This window comes from Balaenoptera physalus, assembly GCF_965194825.1.
Source record: "Balaenoptera physalus genome assembly, chromosome: 10".
In the NCBI taxonomy this organism is placed as follows: Eukaryota; Metazoa; Chordata; class Mammalia; order Artiodactyla; family Balaenopteridae; genus Balaenoptera; species Balaenoptera physalus.
The window spans coordinates 62414414-62432242 of NC_138889.1; the positions used below are offsets into that span (position 1 = coordinate 62414414).

The 17829-nt window shown below is 37.3% G+C and overlaps 1 protein-coding gene across 6 annotated transcripts in view; it reads left to right on the forward strand.

Moving 5' to 3' along the window:
* FCHSD2 (FCH and double SH3 domains 2) overlaps nucleotides 1–17829 on the forward strand; it is a 319223-nt gene that overhangs the window by 278033 nt on the left and 23361 nt on the right. For all 6 annotated transcript variants that reach the window (XM_082411265.1, XM_082411263.1, XM_082411261.1 and 3 more), the window contains one exon: nucleotides 9473–9634. In XM_082411265.1, coding sequence (XP_082267391.1) covers nucleotides 9473–9634 — 162 coding nt within the window. The remainder of the gene's footprint in view (nucleotides 1–9472; nucleotides 9635–17829) is intronic.

Consider the following 17829-nt stretch of genomic DNA (forward strand, 5'->3'; position numbering starts at 1 on the left):
AGCTGTGCTACTCTTTGCAGCCCCTGACTAATTTAAGAATTGGAATGAGGCAATAACTGCTTAAATTAAATTTTAATAACAATTTTCTTAACCTGGTATTTAGGTATTTGAATTTTTTGAAATGCCTTTTGTCATACAGATACACACACATTCTTGATCTGACATATCATACCTATTTTTAAGGTAGCTTGCCAAGAAACCAAGAGTTTTAAATGCCCTTTTTGGAAGCTGTACATGACTTATGTTTCAGGATACAATTATTTTTTTCTGTGTTTAAATTGTACCTTTATTTGGGTTGAGGGCAGTTTTTTTCTCTTTTTTAACAGTGAAATGTTTAACACAAAGAGGAGGAAGTTAATGTAAGAAGTCAAAGATACCCGGAAATTTTTAATGACATTTTATACATGTTAGGTATTAAGGTCTGCAGGAGGAACTATAAACTATATGACTCTTTCTCCAAGATATTAACTAAATTTTATGATCTGAATTGAATGTTCATTTGAAAGCCAAAATACATGGTATCAAATGAATTAACAAAACCAAAAATAAAATCACTTCTTGTCTATATAAACACATTTTAATAGATACCATTTTTTTAAATTATCATCTCATAAGTTTCTCTTGTACATGAGGAATTCAAAATTACAATGTCACTGTTGTACTCAATGACTCAAAAATGGTAAGACCCTTGCCATAATGCTATAAGAGAAGTCTAAAAACCTCAGCTGCATAAAATGTGAGGCCTCATTACTACAAGGTTAATGAAATGCTAAGGGTGACCCTGCTATAAAAACAAAATTTCCAATCATATTATATCCAAATTTATATTACCTCCAGACTTGTTATTGTGGGGTTTCACTGTACTCTTATAATGTAGTATGTTAGTAGACCTCTTAACTAATCACTTTCTTCAATTTTTATTGTGAAAATTTTCAAACATATAAAAAAGATGAAGAATAAATATATATTTTCCAATATGCTAAATTCAACTATTAATATTTTGCAATATTAAATATGTGTTTATTTCTATACTATAAAATGGAAGTTAAGTTTAAAGGTCTGATTATAGTCTGTATTTTAGGCAAGAATACTTTATAAATTATGCTGTGTTTTTCATCACAGTATGGTTTTATCAAGTTTTCTCACTACTGATGCTAAGAATAGTCACTTTCAATTCAGGTGGCACTACCAAATCTTTCTACTGTTAAAGTTCTTTTTTCTTTTTCCATTGCAATTAACAAGTACTAGTCACCTCCAGGGACAGCAAATGAGTATTTTTCTCCCTTTCTTAAGTATTATTACTATGTCATGGAATTTTAAAAATCAACTTTATTAAGGCATAATATACATAAAATAAAATGTAACCATTTCAAGTAAACACTTTAATGTGCTTTGATAAATGCACACCCCTAAATATCCACTGCCACAATCAAGATATAAAATATTTCTATCACCCCAAAAAGTTCTTTTGTGACCAGGCAACAACTGATCTACTTTCTGTCATATAGGTTAGTTCAACTCCAACAACATGAATATTAGATCACTTGATATTGTCCTACACGTCGCATGTAAAGATCACCCCACACACTTTTATCCAGCCTTATTTTTTATCATAATCTCAGTTTGATGAGTTATTATGTATTCAAGTTCACTAATCTTTTCTTCTATAGTGTATAACCTGCTATTAAGGCTATCCTGTGAATTGTGATTTCAGATATTACATTTTTAGCTCTATGAATTCTGTTTGGTTCTTTATATCTTCCAGTTCACTCCTGTTTATCTTCATGTTGTCCTTTAAATCCTTAAGTATGTTTATAATAGTGACTTTAAAGTCCTCATCTACTCATTCCATCATATCTGTGATTTCTGGCTCTCTTTCTATTGACTGATGTTTCCTTTGGTTATGGCTCATATTTTTCTGCTATTCAAATACTTAGTACTATTTTTTACTGAGTACTAGAAATTGTGACTGTTTGGCTGTTGAGTTTCTGGATTCTCTTTTCTTATTTTAAAGCCTGTTGAGTTTTGTTTGGGCAGCCAGCTCAGTTTGATCTGTTCAAGGCCTGTTTTTAAGCTTTGGGTTGGTTTAGAGTAGCCTTTCTTTCCAGTAGGGTTAATTTAGCCTTATTACTAATGAATTTCCTTTCTGCAGTTTCTTCTTTTGCCATGAGTATCCAACAAGGTCTCTGGTCTCTCAACTCTGGCTGGATGGAACTGCAACATCTTTCAGCGCTATACAATCTCTGGGAGTTTTTCAGTTCACAGCTCCACGGTAGATGTTCTTTCCCCAGTACTTATTCTTTACGTCTCCTCATGGAGTCCCACCTTATGTATTCTCAATTTATTATAGATTTGTATTCATTTAATCTATTTTCAGTATTACAGTTGTCCTTCTTTAAGCCCAATATTGTCTAAATTTGGCCATTGAGAGTCCATTTAAGCTGACTTCTGTGTCCTTTTGACATTACTTCCGCTAGTCTTTGAACATTTTTTGCTTTCTAGCACAACAAGCTATCTTAGGCTCACCTTGTATTTTCCCTGCCCAGACTGAGAATTAGCCTTTTCTCCAAGAAGCTCTGCTTTCTTTTAATATAGAATAGTATTTAGACACCAAAGTCTAGGCTGTGAAGGTGCTTATTGTTATGGGTATCATTTATTTCTTGGCCCTTCCTTTGTTGTTAGAGCTAGGAATTTTTTTAAAATCATGAGTTCATATTGATATTTTCAATTCAGATTTAAAATTGGAAAGATTTTATTAAACTTCTTTATTTTATATTTATATCTTTTTATCTTATATTGAAATTTTTAGTTCCTAATAATATTATACGATATTTTATTTGCCTTATCCTACATCTATATTAAACGGTTTCAAAATTACAATGCAAATATTATTAATAGTAAATTACTGAGTGAAATTTAAGATTTCTTTGAATGTAGACTATATCTCTACAAGGGTTTCTGCTTCTGATAATAAGGGGCTAGCTTATATCCTCTTTTAGATAACAATTATTAATAAGGGTAAAAATATTTAAAATACCTATTTGATAAAACTGGAAAATGACCCAAAGCATATAAAATCTAGAGGGGAAAAGACTCTTCAAAGAATGGGACTATACCTGGTGACATTTACATTTTACAGCTCTTTGTGAGGGGCTGTACAACTAAGATTCAAGCAGAGAAGGGCTTCCCTGCTGGCGCAGTGGTTAAGAATCTGCCTGCCAATGCAGGGGACACGGGCTTGAGCCCTGTCCCAGGAAGATCCCACATGCTGCGGAGCAACTAAGCCCGTGTGCCACAACTACTGAGGCTGTGCTCTAGCGCCTGTGAGCCACAACTCCTGAACCCTGCACACCTAGAGCCCCTGCTCCACAAGAAGAGAAACCACTGCAGTGAGAAGCGCATGCACCGCAACAAAGAGTAGCCCCTGCGCCCAGCACCGAATACCCAACGCAGCCAAAAATAAATAAATTTATTTATTTATTTATTTAAAAAAATTCAAGCAGAGAGCCTAAATCTTACTGGCTTGAGCTTGGATGTCGGAGAGTTCTCAAATTTGCATATAAATAACCATCCAAATCCTTGGCTAAACCTAAATAGACATGTGCAGCAGAAACTCCAAGGAACTTGGCAAGAAACAACAGCTAGAAGGCAAAAAAACTGAGCAGAAATTTCAGCTGTTGCTCACCACAGGGAAGCAACACTAATCTTTAGAAAACTGGAGTGATTATATTAATATCAGACAAAATAGACAGCAGGATAAGAAATTTTAAGAGGGATGATTCATAATGATTAAAAATAAGGTCAGTTCATCAAGAAGACATAACAGTCCTAGACGTGTTTGTAACTAATAGTAGAGTTACACAATAGATGGAGTAAAAAACTGATAGAACCGAACAAAGAAATAGACAAATGTGCAATTGTAGTTGGAGACTTCAACCTTCCTTTCAGTAGTTGAAAGAACAAGGAGCTAGAAAATCAGTAATATAGAAGACTTGAATAACACTATTAGCCAACTTTACCTAAATGACATTTATAGAATACTCCACCCCACAGGAGTAGAATATATGTTCTTTTAAAGTAGACATGGAGGAATTCCCTGGAGGTCCAGTGGTTAGGACTCTGCACTTTCACTGCTGAGGGCCTTGGTTCAATCCCTGGTCAGGGAACTAAGCTCCCAGAAGCCACACGGTGTGGCCAAAAAATAAATAAATAAAAATAAATAATAAAAATAAATAAAGTGGACATGGAATATTTAGCAAGGCCATATACTATACCACAAACCAGTGTCAGTAAGTTTAAAAGAATAGATACCATGCAGGGTATATTCTGTGACCTATCAGAATTAAATTAGAAACCAGTAACAGAAAGATATCTGGAAAATCCCCAGATATTTGGGAATTAAATTATTTGAATACAATAATTTGTTGCTGACTTTAAAAAAACCACCCAGCTTAATGGCAGAAACAGCAATGATTTTTTATCTTTCATCATCTGGGTGTTGTCTGTGCAGTTCTTCTGCAGGTTTTTCCTATGATTACTCAAAGAGCTGCATTCAGCTAGAGGGCTGGGCCTTTTTTCCATATGGTCCTCCATCCTCAAATAGGCTAAACAGGGCTTCCTCACATGGTAGAGGCACATACCAAGAAATCAAGTCCTAGTTGCACTCTTATCAAGCCTGTGCTTTTATCAGATTTGCATATGTTCCATTGTCCAAAGAAAATCATATGGACAAGCCCAGAATCAATGTGGGAGGGGACTACATGGAGACTCCCATGTTTCATTGGGAATAACCTTTTACCAGAATTGATATGACCTTGGTTAAATCATTTTTCTCATCTATAAAATAGAGTTTATAATATCCATTCTCAGAATTGTATGGATTAAATGAAATAGTATAATCATATAGTACCTAGGACAAATGATAAAAGTTGTTTGGGGTGGGTTTTTTTTTAAGATACCAAAGGTAATTTAGAGTGGCAAATATTGGGTTGGCCAAAAAGTTCATTTGGGATTTTCGTAACATAAAAAGCTGAACGAACTTTTTGGCCAACCCAATAACTATTCTCTACCATTATTCATTTCCTACTATATGCAGAGACCTAAATAGTAGGGTTACAAATAGACACAGTTCTTATCCTTAGAGAAATGATATTTTGAAGATAAGTTAATTAAGCCCAAATTAGATTTACAGACTTTATAACTGTCAAAAAGTTTCCTGGGGCTTCCCTGGTGGTGCAGTGGTTGAGAATCCTCCTGCCAATGCAGGGGACATGGGTTCAAGCCCTGGTACGGGAAGATCCCACATGCTGCCGAGCAACTAAGCCCATGTGCCACAACTACTGAGCCTGTGCTCTAGAGCCCGTGAGCCACAACTGCTGAAGCCTGTGCACCTAGAGCCCATGCTCCGCAACAAGAGAAGCCACCGCAATGAGAAACTCACACACCGCAACAAAGAGTAGCCCCCGCTCGCGGCAGCTAGAGAAAGCCCACGCGCAGCAACGAAGACCAAACGCAGCCAAAAATAAATAAATAAATAAAATAAATTTATTTAAAAAAAAACAAACTTTCCTAAACTCAAGTATGGCATGACACTTGGATATGCTTACGTTCAATTTTACATTAAAGTTGGTTGACAGTGTTAATACACCAAGTTTATATATCTTAAAAGATCTGACTTTTTAAAACATCATTTTAAAAAGCTCTGTCTTGGGCTTCCCTGATGGCGCAGTGGTTGAGAATCCACCTGCCAATGCAGGGGACACAGGTTCGAGCCATGGTCCAGGAAGATGCCACATGCCACGGAGCAGCTAAGCCCATGTGCCACAACTACTGAAGCCTGCACACCTAGAGCCCGTGCTCCACACCAACAGAAGCCACCCCAGTGAGAAGCCCGCGCACTACAACAAGGAGTGACCCCCCCCTCGCCGCAACTTGGGGGACCCGCATGCAGCAACAAAGACCCAAAGCAGCCAAAAATAAATAAATAAATAAAAATCTCTCTCTTTTTATAAGTTCTAAAAATGATTTGGTCAAGCAGTATCTTTAATGTCATCAAGTTTCAGAGAGCTGTGCTCCCGAATTTTAATCAATTGGCAGATCATCAAAATTCACTTGAAAATGCTGGAAAATTCTGCTTTTAAATAGTTGTTAAAATATAAACAGTTGGAACTCTAAAGGAAAGCTAGCACTGTTTATTCGGGAACTGCAGTCTAAAAATCTAAGTTTGCAAATACCATGTTCCTCAATTGTTTGGTAAAGTACTGACAAAAATAAATCTTATGAAAACTAGATTACTTGGATTTGAGAAAACAGAATATACTTCTCTCTCTCTCTCTCTCTGTCTCTCTCTGTTTTCTTTGTTTCTTTGCTTCAGCAGTTAAATGACTTACATTTATAATTTCCAAGAAGAGGTTTGTTGGTTCACTTATTTTTCAAAAACACTTCATTGCTTGTATTAGTTTAAAATGCATACTAGAATGGTGCTGAGACAACTGGATATCCACATGCAGAAGAATGAAGTTGGACCCCTACCTCACACCATATAAAAAAATAAACTCAACTCAAAATGATCAAACACCCAAATGTAACAGCTAAAGCTATAAAACTATTTTAAGAAACATAGGGATAAATCTTTGTGACCTTGGATTTATTTCTTAGATAAGACCCCAAAAGCCCAAGCAACAAAAGAAAAAAATAGATAAATTGGACTTAATCAAAATGTTTAAACTTTTATGCTTCACAAGACACTATCAAGAAGTGAAAGACCCACATAATGGGAAAAAAAATATTTGCAAATCATGTATTTGATAGGGGACTTTGATCTAGAATACATCAAAAACTTACAATAAAAAGACAAAGGCAAAATCAAAACAGTAAAAAGACAGCCCAATTTAAACATGGACAAAGGTTCTGAGTAGACATTTCTCCAAAGAAGATATATAATGATCAGTAAGCACGTGAAAAGATGACATCGTTAGTCATCAAGGAAATACAAATCAAAACCACAGTGAGATACCACTTCACACCCACTAGGATGGCTAGAATCAAAAAGGGCAGACATTAACAAGTGTTTGCCAGGATGTGAAGAAATGGTAACCCTCACCCTGCTGGTGTGATTGTTAAATGAGGTCGCTGCTTTGAAAAACAATCTGACATTTCCCCAAATGGTTAAACATACAATTACTTTATGACTAAGCAATTCCAGTCCTAGGTATATAGCCACATGAAATGAAAACATATGTCCACGCTAGAACTTGTATACTAATGTTTGTAGCAACATTATTCATATTAGCTGAAAAGTTGAAACAACCCATCACCTGACAAATGGATAAACAAAATGTGTTCTACCCACAGTATCCATAAAAAGCAATGAAATACTGATACATGTTACAGCATGGATGAACTTCAACAACATTATGCTAAGTAAAAGAAGCCAGACACAAAACACCATATATTGTATGGTTCTATTTATATTAAATGTTCAGAATAGGCAAATCTATAGAGAGAGAGGGTAGATTAGTGGTCCCAGAGACTACAGGGAATAAGTGATAGGGGAGCAATAGCTAAAGGATATGGGGTTTTTTTTGGAGATGATTAAAATGTTCTAAAATTGGGGTGACACTACTATATTTTAAATGGATAACCAACAAGGACCTACTGTATACCACAGGGAACTCTGCTCAATATTATGTAACAACCTAAATGGGAAAAGAATTTGAAAAAGAATAGATACATGTATATGAATAACTGAATCACTTTGCTGTACACCTGAAACTATCACAAACATTGTTAATCAACTATACTCCAATAGAAAAAAGTTTAAAAAAAAATAAAATTGTGATAATTGGACATATCTGTGAATATACTGTAAGCCAATTGTATTATACACTTTAAATGGGTGAATTGTATGATATGTGCACTTCATCTCAGTAAAGTTGTTACCAAAAAAAATTATTAGAAGAATAAGATTTTTACAAGACCGTTTACCAAATAGTGTGCCTGCAAGCAAAAAACTTTATATAAAGGTCTATATGATATCCAAAACCATTGAATTGTGTACTTGAAAATGACTAAGATGGTGAATTTTATGTAATATGAATTTATCTCTTTGTGTGGGGCCACACCATGCCACATGTGGGATCTTAGTTCCCCAACCAGGGATCGAACCCGTGTCCCCTGCAGTGGAAGGGCAGAATCTTAACCACTGGACCACCAGGGAAGTCCCTTTATCTCATTTTAAAATCTTAGGAATACAATATAAATTCAGCAATGAGAGCTCAGTGAAACAAGTCAGATCTCAGATCCTTTTTGATACCAACTCCCTCAGCAGAGAATCCAGAGAGTGATCAAAATCGCATACCAGAAGGGCTCAGTGAGCATACTTGTTTGTCCAAGATGTCCACAGAAGGCCATCAAGTGAAGGTCCTCAAAATTATCTCTGTGGCGCCTTCAAATGTTGAAGGAAGAGACAACCACTCTAATATGAGGAAGAATGAAGCTGAGTTTACTACTTGCTAAAACAAAAGAGAATGATACTTACAAAATATAATCTTTCTGACAAAGTAGAACCAATGCAAAGGGTTTTGAGAAGTGTGGATTTCAGGGATTGGCAGATTTTCAAAACTGGGCATGTATTACAGACTAGCTTTTAACTGGTGTGTAGGGATTGATGGACTATTGGAAGCAGGAGTGGAAGCTTAACTGCTGATGATTACCCGAGTGAGGCTGTGGTTGACTGGCTGCCTTACAGAAGCTTGGGGCTGTCACAGATTGGCTGACTCAGAGGCATGGCTATTGGAGTAAAGCAGTTACTGTTTGATTGGGACAGGTTTAAACTAATTCTATGATTACTTGCTTATGGCTTGGAACAAGAGCCAAAGAACAGACAGTGTTTCCTTTTCTTGAATTTGGAGCACAGGAACTTTTTATTCTCAATATCTTCTGTTTCTGACAGCTGCGTCATAATTTAATATAAAATCTGTACTCAGTAGGCAGTCAGGAATTGTGGAAGTTTTTAAGCAAGGAAGTGACTGATGAGATCATTCGTAGACTTGTAAAAGATGGATTATAGAGGAGAAGAGAAAGTCCAGGAAATGGGTTAGAAGGCTGTTGAAAATGCTAAATTTGGGGATGTTCTGAGGCGTAGCCTTATTAAAAGGAAAGGAAAGCAGACTTTATGGTGCATTAACATCTTCCTTTTCATAAGTTATATTTGATGTAACTTGTCAAAATGCAAGTGTGCCTTTTGCCATTGTCAGCAAGCTCTGATTCCTGTTCTTGTGTTCCCTTCCCTCTTCCCTTCTTCCCCTGTTCCTCTCTCCCTCTCGCCAAGTGAAAAATTAACATCTATGCCAAGGAAGAATTGCTAGTGAACATCAAGATTGTTCTAATTAATAAATCAGGAATAACTTAAAAACAATCAATTTGAGGAAAAAAATGCTCTGATTTCTGACCATTTTCTTGGTTTTCTTAGATAATTAAGTTGAAAGCTGAAGCCCGGCTGGACCTACTAAAGCAGATTGGTGTTTCCGTGGACACATGGCTAAAGAGTGCAATGAACCAAGTGATGGAAGAACTGGAAAATGAGCGATGGGCCCGCCTTCCTGCAGTGACCAATAATGGAACGTTACACTCGGTACGGTTTCTCTTGGATACAATGGGCTGACTTCACTGGAGGATACTATTCTTTGACTATGTAGCCAAACTTGATAATAGCCAAAATTTTAAAGAAAAAATAATGGTTTTGCTAATGGTTTGGGGTTTTTTCCTTTAGTCTATCACTAATTGAGTTAAATTTAGTGCAGGAAAGAAAGAGAGAAGAAAAAAATAGTGCTTTTTTTAAAATGTGCAGTGAAAAGTATGTTATGACTAGTAGGTTTATCATTATACCACTCATGAAGTAGATATGTTTCTTGTCTGGAGGTAGCAGGATAAAAATTTTAGTCTGATGTTTCTAAAGTTTTCAGAGGTCTTCCCAGGGTAATGAAAATAAACATCCAGGGAGTTGTAAACAATCATAAAGAAGGGAAAGGAACAGTCTGTGGCTTAGTCTGTTTAGTTCACAAGGGCTATCACATTCTGCTCACAGTATCTTTCATCAGGGAGACAGTGCTGCAGGTATGGTTTTACAGACAAAGCCAGAACTCAAGCTTAAGTTTTCTTCCTCCAAATCCAGGGCTTTTTCCACTCTGATGTCATCCAGTTCAACCTTAGTTTTTCATCCTGGAGATCTGAGTATCAGAAAAGTTCAGTGATTTGCCTGATACTACATAGGTAGATGTATAATGCCTCCCTGGTCAAACTAAAGTATTTTCTGCTGCTTTCTCCCTACCCATTATTCTCTCTCATCCAGTTTATTTCCATATGGCATTTATTACAATCTATACTTGTCTTCTTCTTTTCTTTTGTTTATTGTCTATCTTCTCTCGAATGTAATTTCCATGCCTACCTGGTTCACTGCTCTGCACAGCAAAGTGCCTGGCACATAGTAGGTACTCAATAAATGTCTGTTGAAGGACAGAGAATGAATTGATAGATAGCTGGAATAGTAGCAAACTAAAAGCTAAAACTCTAATCTCCTGACTTTCCACTGTATCCATAGTGCCTCTTCATTGTTTGTGCCTTTCAGATAAAAGGAATCCTTGCTAGAGAAATTGGCCAAAGTTTAAGAACATTCCTGGAAGTTTTGTCAGTTTTTTTCACATAGCATTCTGATTTTCTAATGAGAATACACTTGCATATTTAAAAAGGATTGTGTGTGGGTGTGCATATTAAGGAAAAACAATCTATTGAAGGTTTATTTTTATTTCACTATTAATGGTAATCTAACTGGGGGAAATAAGCCCATATCACCCACATAACTTTGGGGTTAGAAGAACTTGCCCTGTTTCTAGTACAGCAGAGTTGCTCTGTCTCATGGAATGTCTCTTACTGTTGCATCTTTTAAAAGTCACAATTTCCATCTAATTCAGGTTATTCTATTGAACAGAACTTATGACGATAGCAAATTCCAGGCACATTCGTGCTTTTGGCTTCTTCAGCAGTACTGTTGGCAACCAATCAAACACATGATTTTCCTCAGACTAGCTCCTTTTCTAACTAAATCAACTGGGTAGGCACTTATCACTTATGTGCCTACTTCCTGGGCAAATTGGAGATGACTTGGTCTTTCTCCTCAAAGAGCTTACAAGCTGGTAGAGCAGACAGATTTTTATGGATCTTAACAATACATGGCAGTGTATGACTGAGCTATTGTGTAGCAAACTCGAAATTGCTAACTCCTAACTCATCAACACACCTTGGAAAAAGTCTAGGTTTCAGAGATTCTAAGATCCCTTCCAGCTCCAAAATCTCATGATTTTGTGAAATGCTATCAGAAAAGCTTAATATACCTCATTTTATTGCACTTCACAAATAATTGCATTTTTTAATGAAGTGAAGGTTTCCTTTTTCATTATTATTATATTTGTTATGATGATCTGTGATCAGTGATCTGTGATGTTACTACTGTAGTGTTTTGGGGCACCATGAGTCTCACCCATTGGGATACTTAATTGATAAATGTTGTGTGTGTTCTGACTACTCCCCCAACCAGCCATTCCTCTGTCTCTCTCCCTCTTCTCTGGCCTCCCTATTCCCTGAGATGCAACAATATTGAAATTAGGCCAGTTAATAACCTACAAAGTGTTCAAGTGAAAGGGAGAGTTGCACATCTCTCAATTTAAATCAAAAGCTAGAAATGATTAAGCTTAGTGAGGAAGGCATGTTGAAAACCAAGATAGGCCAAAAGCTAGACCTCTTGAGCCAAACAGTTAGCCATGTTGTGAATGCAAAGGAAAAGTTCTTGAGGGAAATTAAAAGTGCTACTCCAGTGAATACATGAATGATAAGAAAGCAAAAAAGCCTTACTGCTGGTAGGGAAGAAGTTTTAGAGGTCTGGATAGATGATCAAACCAGCCACAACATCCCCTTAAGCCAAAGCCTTAATCCAGAGCAAGGCCCTAACTCTGTTCAATTCTATGGAGGCTGAAAGAGGTGAGGAAGCTGCAAAAGAAAAGTTGGAAGCGAGCAGAGGTTGGTTCATGAGGTTTAAAGAGAGAAACAGTCCCATAATATAAAAGTGCAAGGTGAAGCAGCAAGTGCTGATGTGGAAGCTACAACAAGTTATCCAGAAGATCTAGCTAAGACCATTAATGAAGGTGGCTGCACTAAACAATAGATTTTCGGTGTAGGCACAATAGCCTTATCGTGGGAAAAGATGCCATCTAGGACTTTCATAGTTAGAGATAAGTCAATGCCTGGCTTCAAAACTTCAAAGGACAGGCTGACTCTCTTGTTAGGGGCTAACGAAGCTGATGATTTTAAGTTGAAGCCAGTGCTCATTTACCATTCTGAAAATCCTAGGGCCCTTAAGAATTACGCTAAATCTACTCTGCTTATTCTCTATAAATGTAACAATAAAGCCTGGATGACAGTGTATCTGTTTACAACATGGTTTTCTGAATATTTTAAGCCCACTGTTAAGATCTACTACTCAAAAAAAAAGATTCCTTTCAAAATATTACTGCTCATTGACAATGCACCTGGTCACCCAAGAGCTCTGATGGAGATGTACAGTGAGACTCATGTTGTTTTCATGCCTGCTAACACAATATCCCTTCTGTAGCCCATGGATCAAGGAGTAATTTTGATGTTCAAGTCTTATGATTTAAGATATACATTTCATAAGTCTATAGTTGCCATAGATAGTGATTCCTTTGATGGATCTAGGCAAAGTAAATTGAAAACCTTTTGGAAAAGATTCACCGTTCTAAATGCTATTTAGAACATTCATGATTCATGGGAAGAGGTCAAAATTTCAGTATGAACAGGACTTTGGAAGAGGTTGATTCCAATCCTCATGGATGACTTTGAGGGATTCAGGAATTCAGTGGAGGAAGTAACTGCAGATGTGGTGGAAATAGCAAGAGAACTAAAATTAGAAGTGGAGCCTGAAGATGTGACTGAATTGCTGCAATCTCATGATAAAATTTCAATGGATAAAGAGTTGCTTCTTACGGATGAGCAAAAAAAGTGGTTTCTTGGGACTTCCCTGGTGGCACAGTGGTTAAGAATCCGTCTGCCAGTGCAGGGGACACAGGTTTCAACCCTGGTCCAGGAAGATCCCACATGCCGTGGAGCATATAAGCCCGTGCGCCACAACTACTGAGCCTGCGCTCTAGAGCCCGCATGCCGCAACTACTGAGCCTGCGCACCCTAGAGCCCGCATGCCGCAACTACTGAGCCTGTGTGCTGCAGCTACTGGAGCCCGCGCGTCTAGAGCCCCTGCTCCGCAACAAGAGAAGCCACCGCAATGAGAAGCCCACACACCGCAACGAAGAGTAGCCCCTGCTTGCCACAACTAGAGAAAGCCCGTGCGCAGCAATGAAGACCCAACGCAGCCAAAAAAATAAATTAATTAAATTAAATTAAATTTTTTTTAAAAAGTGGTTTCTTGAGATGGAATCTATTCCTGGTGAAGATGTTGTAGATTGTTGATATGACAACAAAAGATTTAGACTATTGCATGAAGTTAGTTGATAAATCAGGGTTTGAGAGGTTTGCCTCCAGTTTTGAAAGAGGTTCTACTGTGGGTGAAATGCTATGAAATAGCACTGCATGCTACAGAGAAATCGTTCATGAGAGGAAGAGTCAATGAATGCAGCAAACTTCAGTGCTGTCTTATTTTAAGAAACTGCCACAGCCACCCCAGCGCTCAGCAACTACCACCCTGATCGGTCAGCATCCATCAACATCGAGGCAAGACCCTCCACCAGCAAAAAGATTACGACTCGCTGAAGACTCAGATGATGGTTAGCATTTTTTGGCAATAAAGTATTTCTTAAGGTATGTAAATTTTTTTAGACATAATGGTATTGCATGCTTAATAACTACAGTATAGTGTAAACATAACTTTTATGTGCACTGGGAAACCAAAAAATTCGTGTGACTCACTTTATTGTGATAATCTCTTTACTGCGGTGGTCTGGAACCAAACCCATAGTATCTCCAAGGTATGCCTATACCAGCTAGAAAAATAGGAGAGAAGTTTGCCTCATGAAGGAAATGTCATTCAAGATAATCCTTGAAGAATTTTAACAGGAGATAAAGACAGACTTCTGAGTATGAAGGAAGGAAACGAAGGAGATGTCCCTAGTATAGTGTCTGGCAGTGAGTAGTACAGTCTGGTTGTAAGTGTTGAATAAATTGGGTATTTTTGACAACTTTCGCAGAACAGCAGCTCATCTAGAGACATGTCATATCCTCTGTGAAAGGAGCATTTTGCAATCCCATTCCACTCTTTCTTCCCTCTAGTCACTCTTACGGAGCCTGTTTCTTCCCACTTTCGGCTGAGGGATATAACAATATAAATAAAGGAAAAGTGTAGGCATAAAATAGTTTAATGAAGTCCCAATATTTATTTAACCTGATTTTAAATGACAGCCCTGAAATAATTCAGAGGGATTTGTATCTCTTCATACTGACAGCTGGCTGGCGAGGGGCAGGGAGCATAAATACACATTCTGAGGGCCAAATTATTTCTTCCATTATAGATGCCAACAAAAGCATTAGTCATCAGGTTTAGAATTCCCTTCCATCTGGAAAACATGGTTAATAGTACTGTTAGACATTACTGGTGTAAAGTGCCCTGTAGAAGATAAATGTTTTTAAAATATAGAGTCTGTTTACCTTATAGAATAAGGATAGAACTATATTTACTCGAGTATTAACTCTTTGCCTTCTGTATTAAGCTGTGGTACAGGATATAGGATTGGGAAGGAAAAAAACACAGAATATAGCAATTTTTTTTAAAAGGAGAGCATTCTACTGATATAATTATTCAGTTGATGGTTAACCAGAGTCTACATACAGCTTCCTATGATTGGATTGCTGCTAGTGACCCAGTCACCCCTTCTGTCACTCATCCCTCCCTTCTCTTATTTTCTTTTTTTTTTTTTTTTTGCCAGTCTTAGAATTGTATTTGGGGGGGGCACAGGGTGAGGAACTTGAGAGAATCAACCCTTGCATTTAGAGCACCAGGACTTGAAAAGCCAAGTGCAGTTATGTAAGTCAGTATTTTAAATAATGCAACCTCTACCAGAATTTCTTGTTTTTTCTTCATCTCCATATTCTCGGAATAGGAATACTGATAGGGCTGTTTTAATTGTACAGCGAATGCGGGTGCAGTGCAAGTTCAAAACAAGTTTGGGGGCTGGTTTACGTGAACCTGAGTTAGCTGCTTGGCGATCAACACGGTTTTTCATTCAACAGAATCTCGTGGGGCTTCTGGGTGAAGAACTTGCCCTCGTTCCTTCACCTCCGGCCGTTCCTATCCGTCTTCTAACGTATTTTGGTTGTTTTTTTTTTTTTTAAGTCTTGGTTTTGAAATCATTTCTTCTTGCCGGGCCTCTAACCGGTTCTGTCAGTGGAGGACCCCTTCTTTCTCCCACTGATGAAAACAGGCCTTGCACTGACCCTGAACCTGAGATTTGGGGGTGACCCTTCATGCTGTGCAACTCTGACCTGCCCCTACTGAGATTTGGGGTGTGGGGGTGACCCCTCTGCTGCATAACTGACGTTGCCCCTGCACCCAGGTTGGTCTCTGGGCCTTTCCTTCTCTTATTTTCTTGCCTTCTCTTACTCAAAAACCCATACCCAGTTTACAAGCTAATTTTGAAATTATATTAATTGTAGAGTAGAAAAAGTTATATAACTAGATAATAAAAAATTAAGAAGTACAGTAGAGAAAAAAATGACAAAAGCTCCATCCTTATAACACCACTGTTAGCAACTTGATTGAATTCCTTCCTCTTTCTACTCTTCCTTTTTGAACATATTTATCATAATAAAGTTAATTTTGTATATTTTTATTTAACATTCCATATTGATGGTTGATCTTCATAATCATTCTTTTCATGTCTGTATAGTATTCCATCAGGAATGTGTTCACTTAACTGTTCTCTTTAGGTTTAATATTTAGATTGCTTCCGCATATTCTAAGTAATACTCTTTAAAACATTTGTATGCATGTTTTTTTCATGCTGGAGATTTTTTTCTGTAAGATATGTTCTTAGAAGTAGAACTACTGAGTCAGAGATTTTTAGTTTGAGGTTGGTTTATTTTTGTTCTTTCTGCTCTTTTTTTCCCCCTTAGATTCTCAAACTATAGCTGACAGTGTTTACATAACTTCCTTGTCTTCAGCCACTTCCCCCAACTACCATGCCAAGGCATCCGGACAGTTACTCTGTTGTGTAGTCTCCCTAAGTATATGAGCATTTTGCAGAGTTGCACAGAAGTAAATTCTAGGGGACTTCCCTGGTGGTCCAGTGGCTAAGGCTCTGTGCTCCCAGTGCAGGGGGCCCAGGTTTGATCCCTGGTCAGGGAACTGGATCCCACATGCATGCCGCAACTAAGAGTTCGCAGACCGCAACTAAGAGTTTGCATGCCACAACTAAAGAACCTGCATGCCGCAACAAAGGTCGAAGATCCTGTGTGCCACAACTAAGACCCAGCACAGCCAAATAATTAAATAAATAAATTTTTTTTAAATCATTTTAAAAAAAAATTAAAGAAAGAAGTTCTAACTCTACTCATTATGAAGACCATGTTGAATATGTGTTTGAAAGACAAGAATAAAGATTTTAAACCTTTAGGATGCTAGTTTGATTCCCATCTGCCTCAATAATGCCTTATAGTCCTTGCATCCAACGGGCTTTGTTTTTGTAATACAAAAATCTGTTTGTTGGCTTGAGCTAAATCCCAAAGAAAGAAACAATGGATTTTTGTAATGAAATAAATGTAAACTGTAGAAAATAATGGAGCACACCTGCAACAATCTTCAATTGCTTTTATATTTACTTTATTTCCAAATGGGCAGTCGTCTTTTTATTGGACTAAACTCCATATTCAAAATGTCCACACTTTTAATGAAACTAACATTTCAAATTCCCAGTAACATCAGTTTAATTCAATTCAGTAAGCATGTATTGAGCCTGCACTGCTCATGATACTCTTTGCCAGGTGCTGGGAATTACCTATAATGTCTGTTGCATTGGTGTCCACAGATTGAGGGAACCACTCTCACTTACTGACAGCCAAGACCAAAGTAGGGCATTGAAAAAATGTAGAGCATTTCACTTCTAAGAGAAGTGTCTCTAGCTGTGTTATGTTCTTAGACTTTCTCCATAGCCATAATAACAAGTAAAGTACCTGACACAGATCCTTACATATATTACATGTTCAAAAATATTAATCTGAACCTCAAGATAAGTTGTTTACTCCAGTTCTACCAACTAAGCTTAAAATACTACCAAAAGGAGGGAATTCACATTGGTAAAGCATCTATTCTGTACCAGGTTCCATGTCAGGCACATTCATACATTATTTCAGTTAATGATCACAACCATCCTGAATGTATTTACAGATGAGAAGATAGATTTAGAAGAATTAACTGTCTCACCCAACAGCACACAGCTTGTAAGTGGAGAGAGCTGGGATTAGAACCCAGAGATGCCTGCCTCTAAAGCGCTGCTCTTTACTATACTTTCTTACTCTGTGGATGACCCTTTATTCCTCTAACCTTTATCATGATTCATTTCAACTGCTGTGCATTTTTTTCCTTTTTTTCTTTTAAGCATCTGGTGAATCACTGACTGCCCTATTTTGATATAATTAATGGTCTTATAGCATCTTCAAATACTGTGTGACCAGTTGTCATTAAAATTCCCAAGCTTTACTGATATTTTTAACAGCTTCGCTGAGGTATAATTGACATACAATAGATTACACATA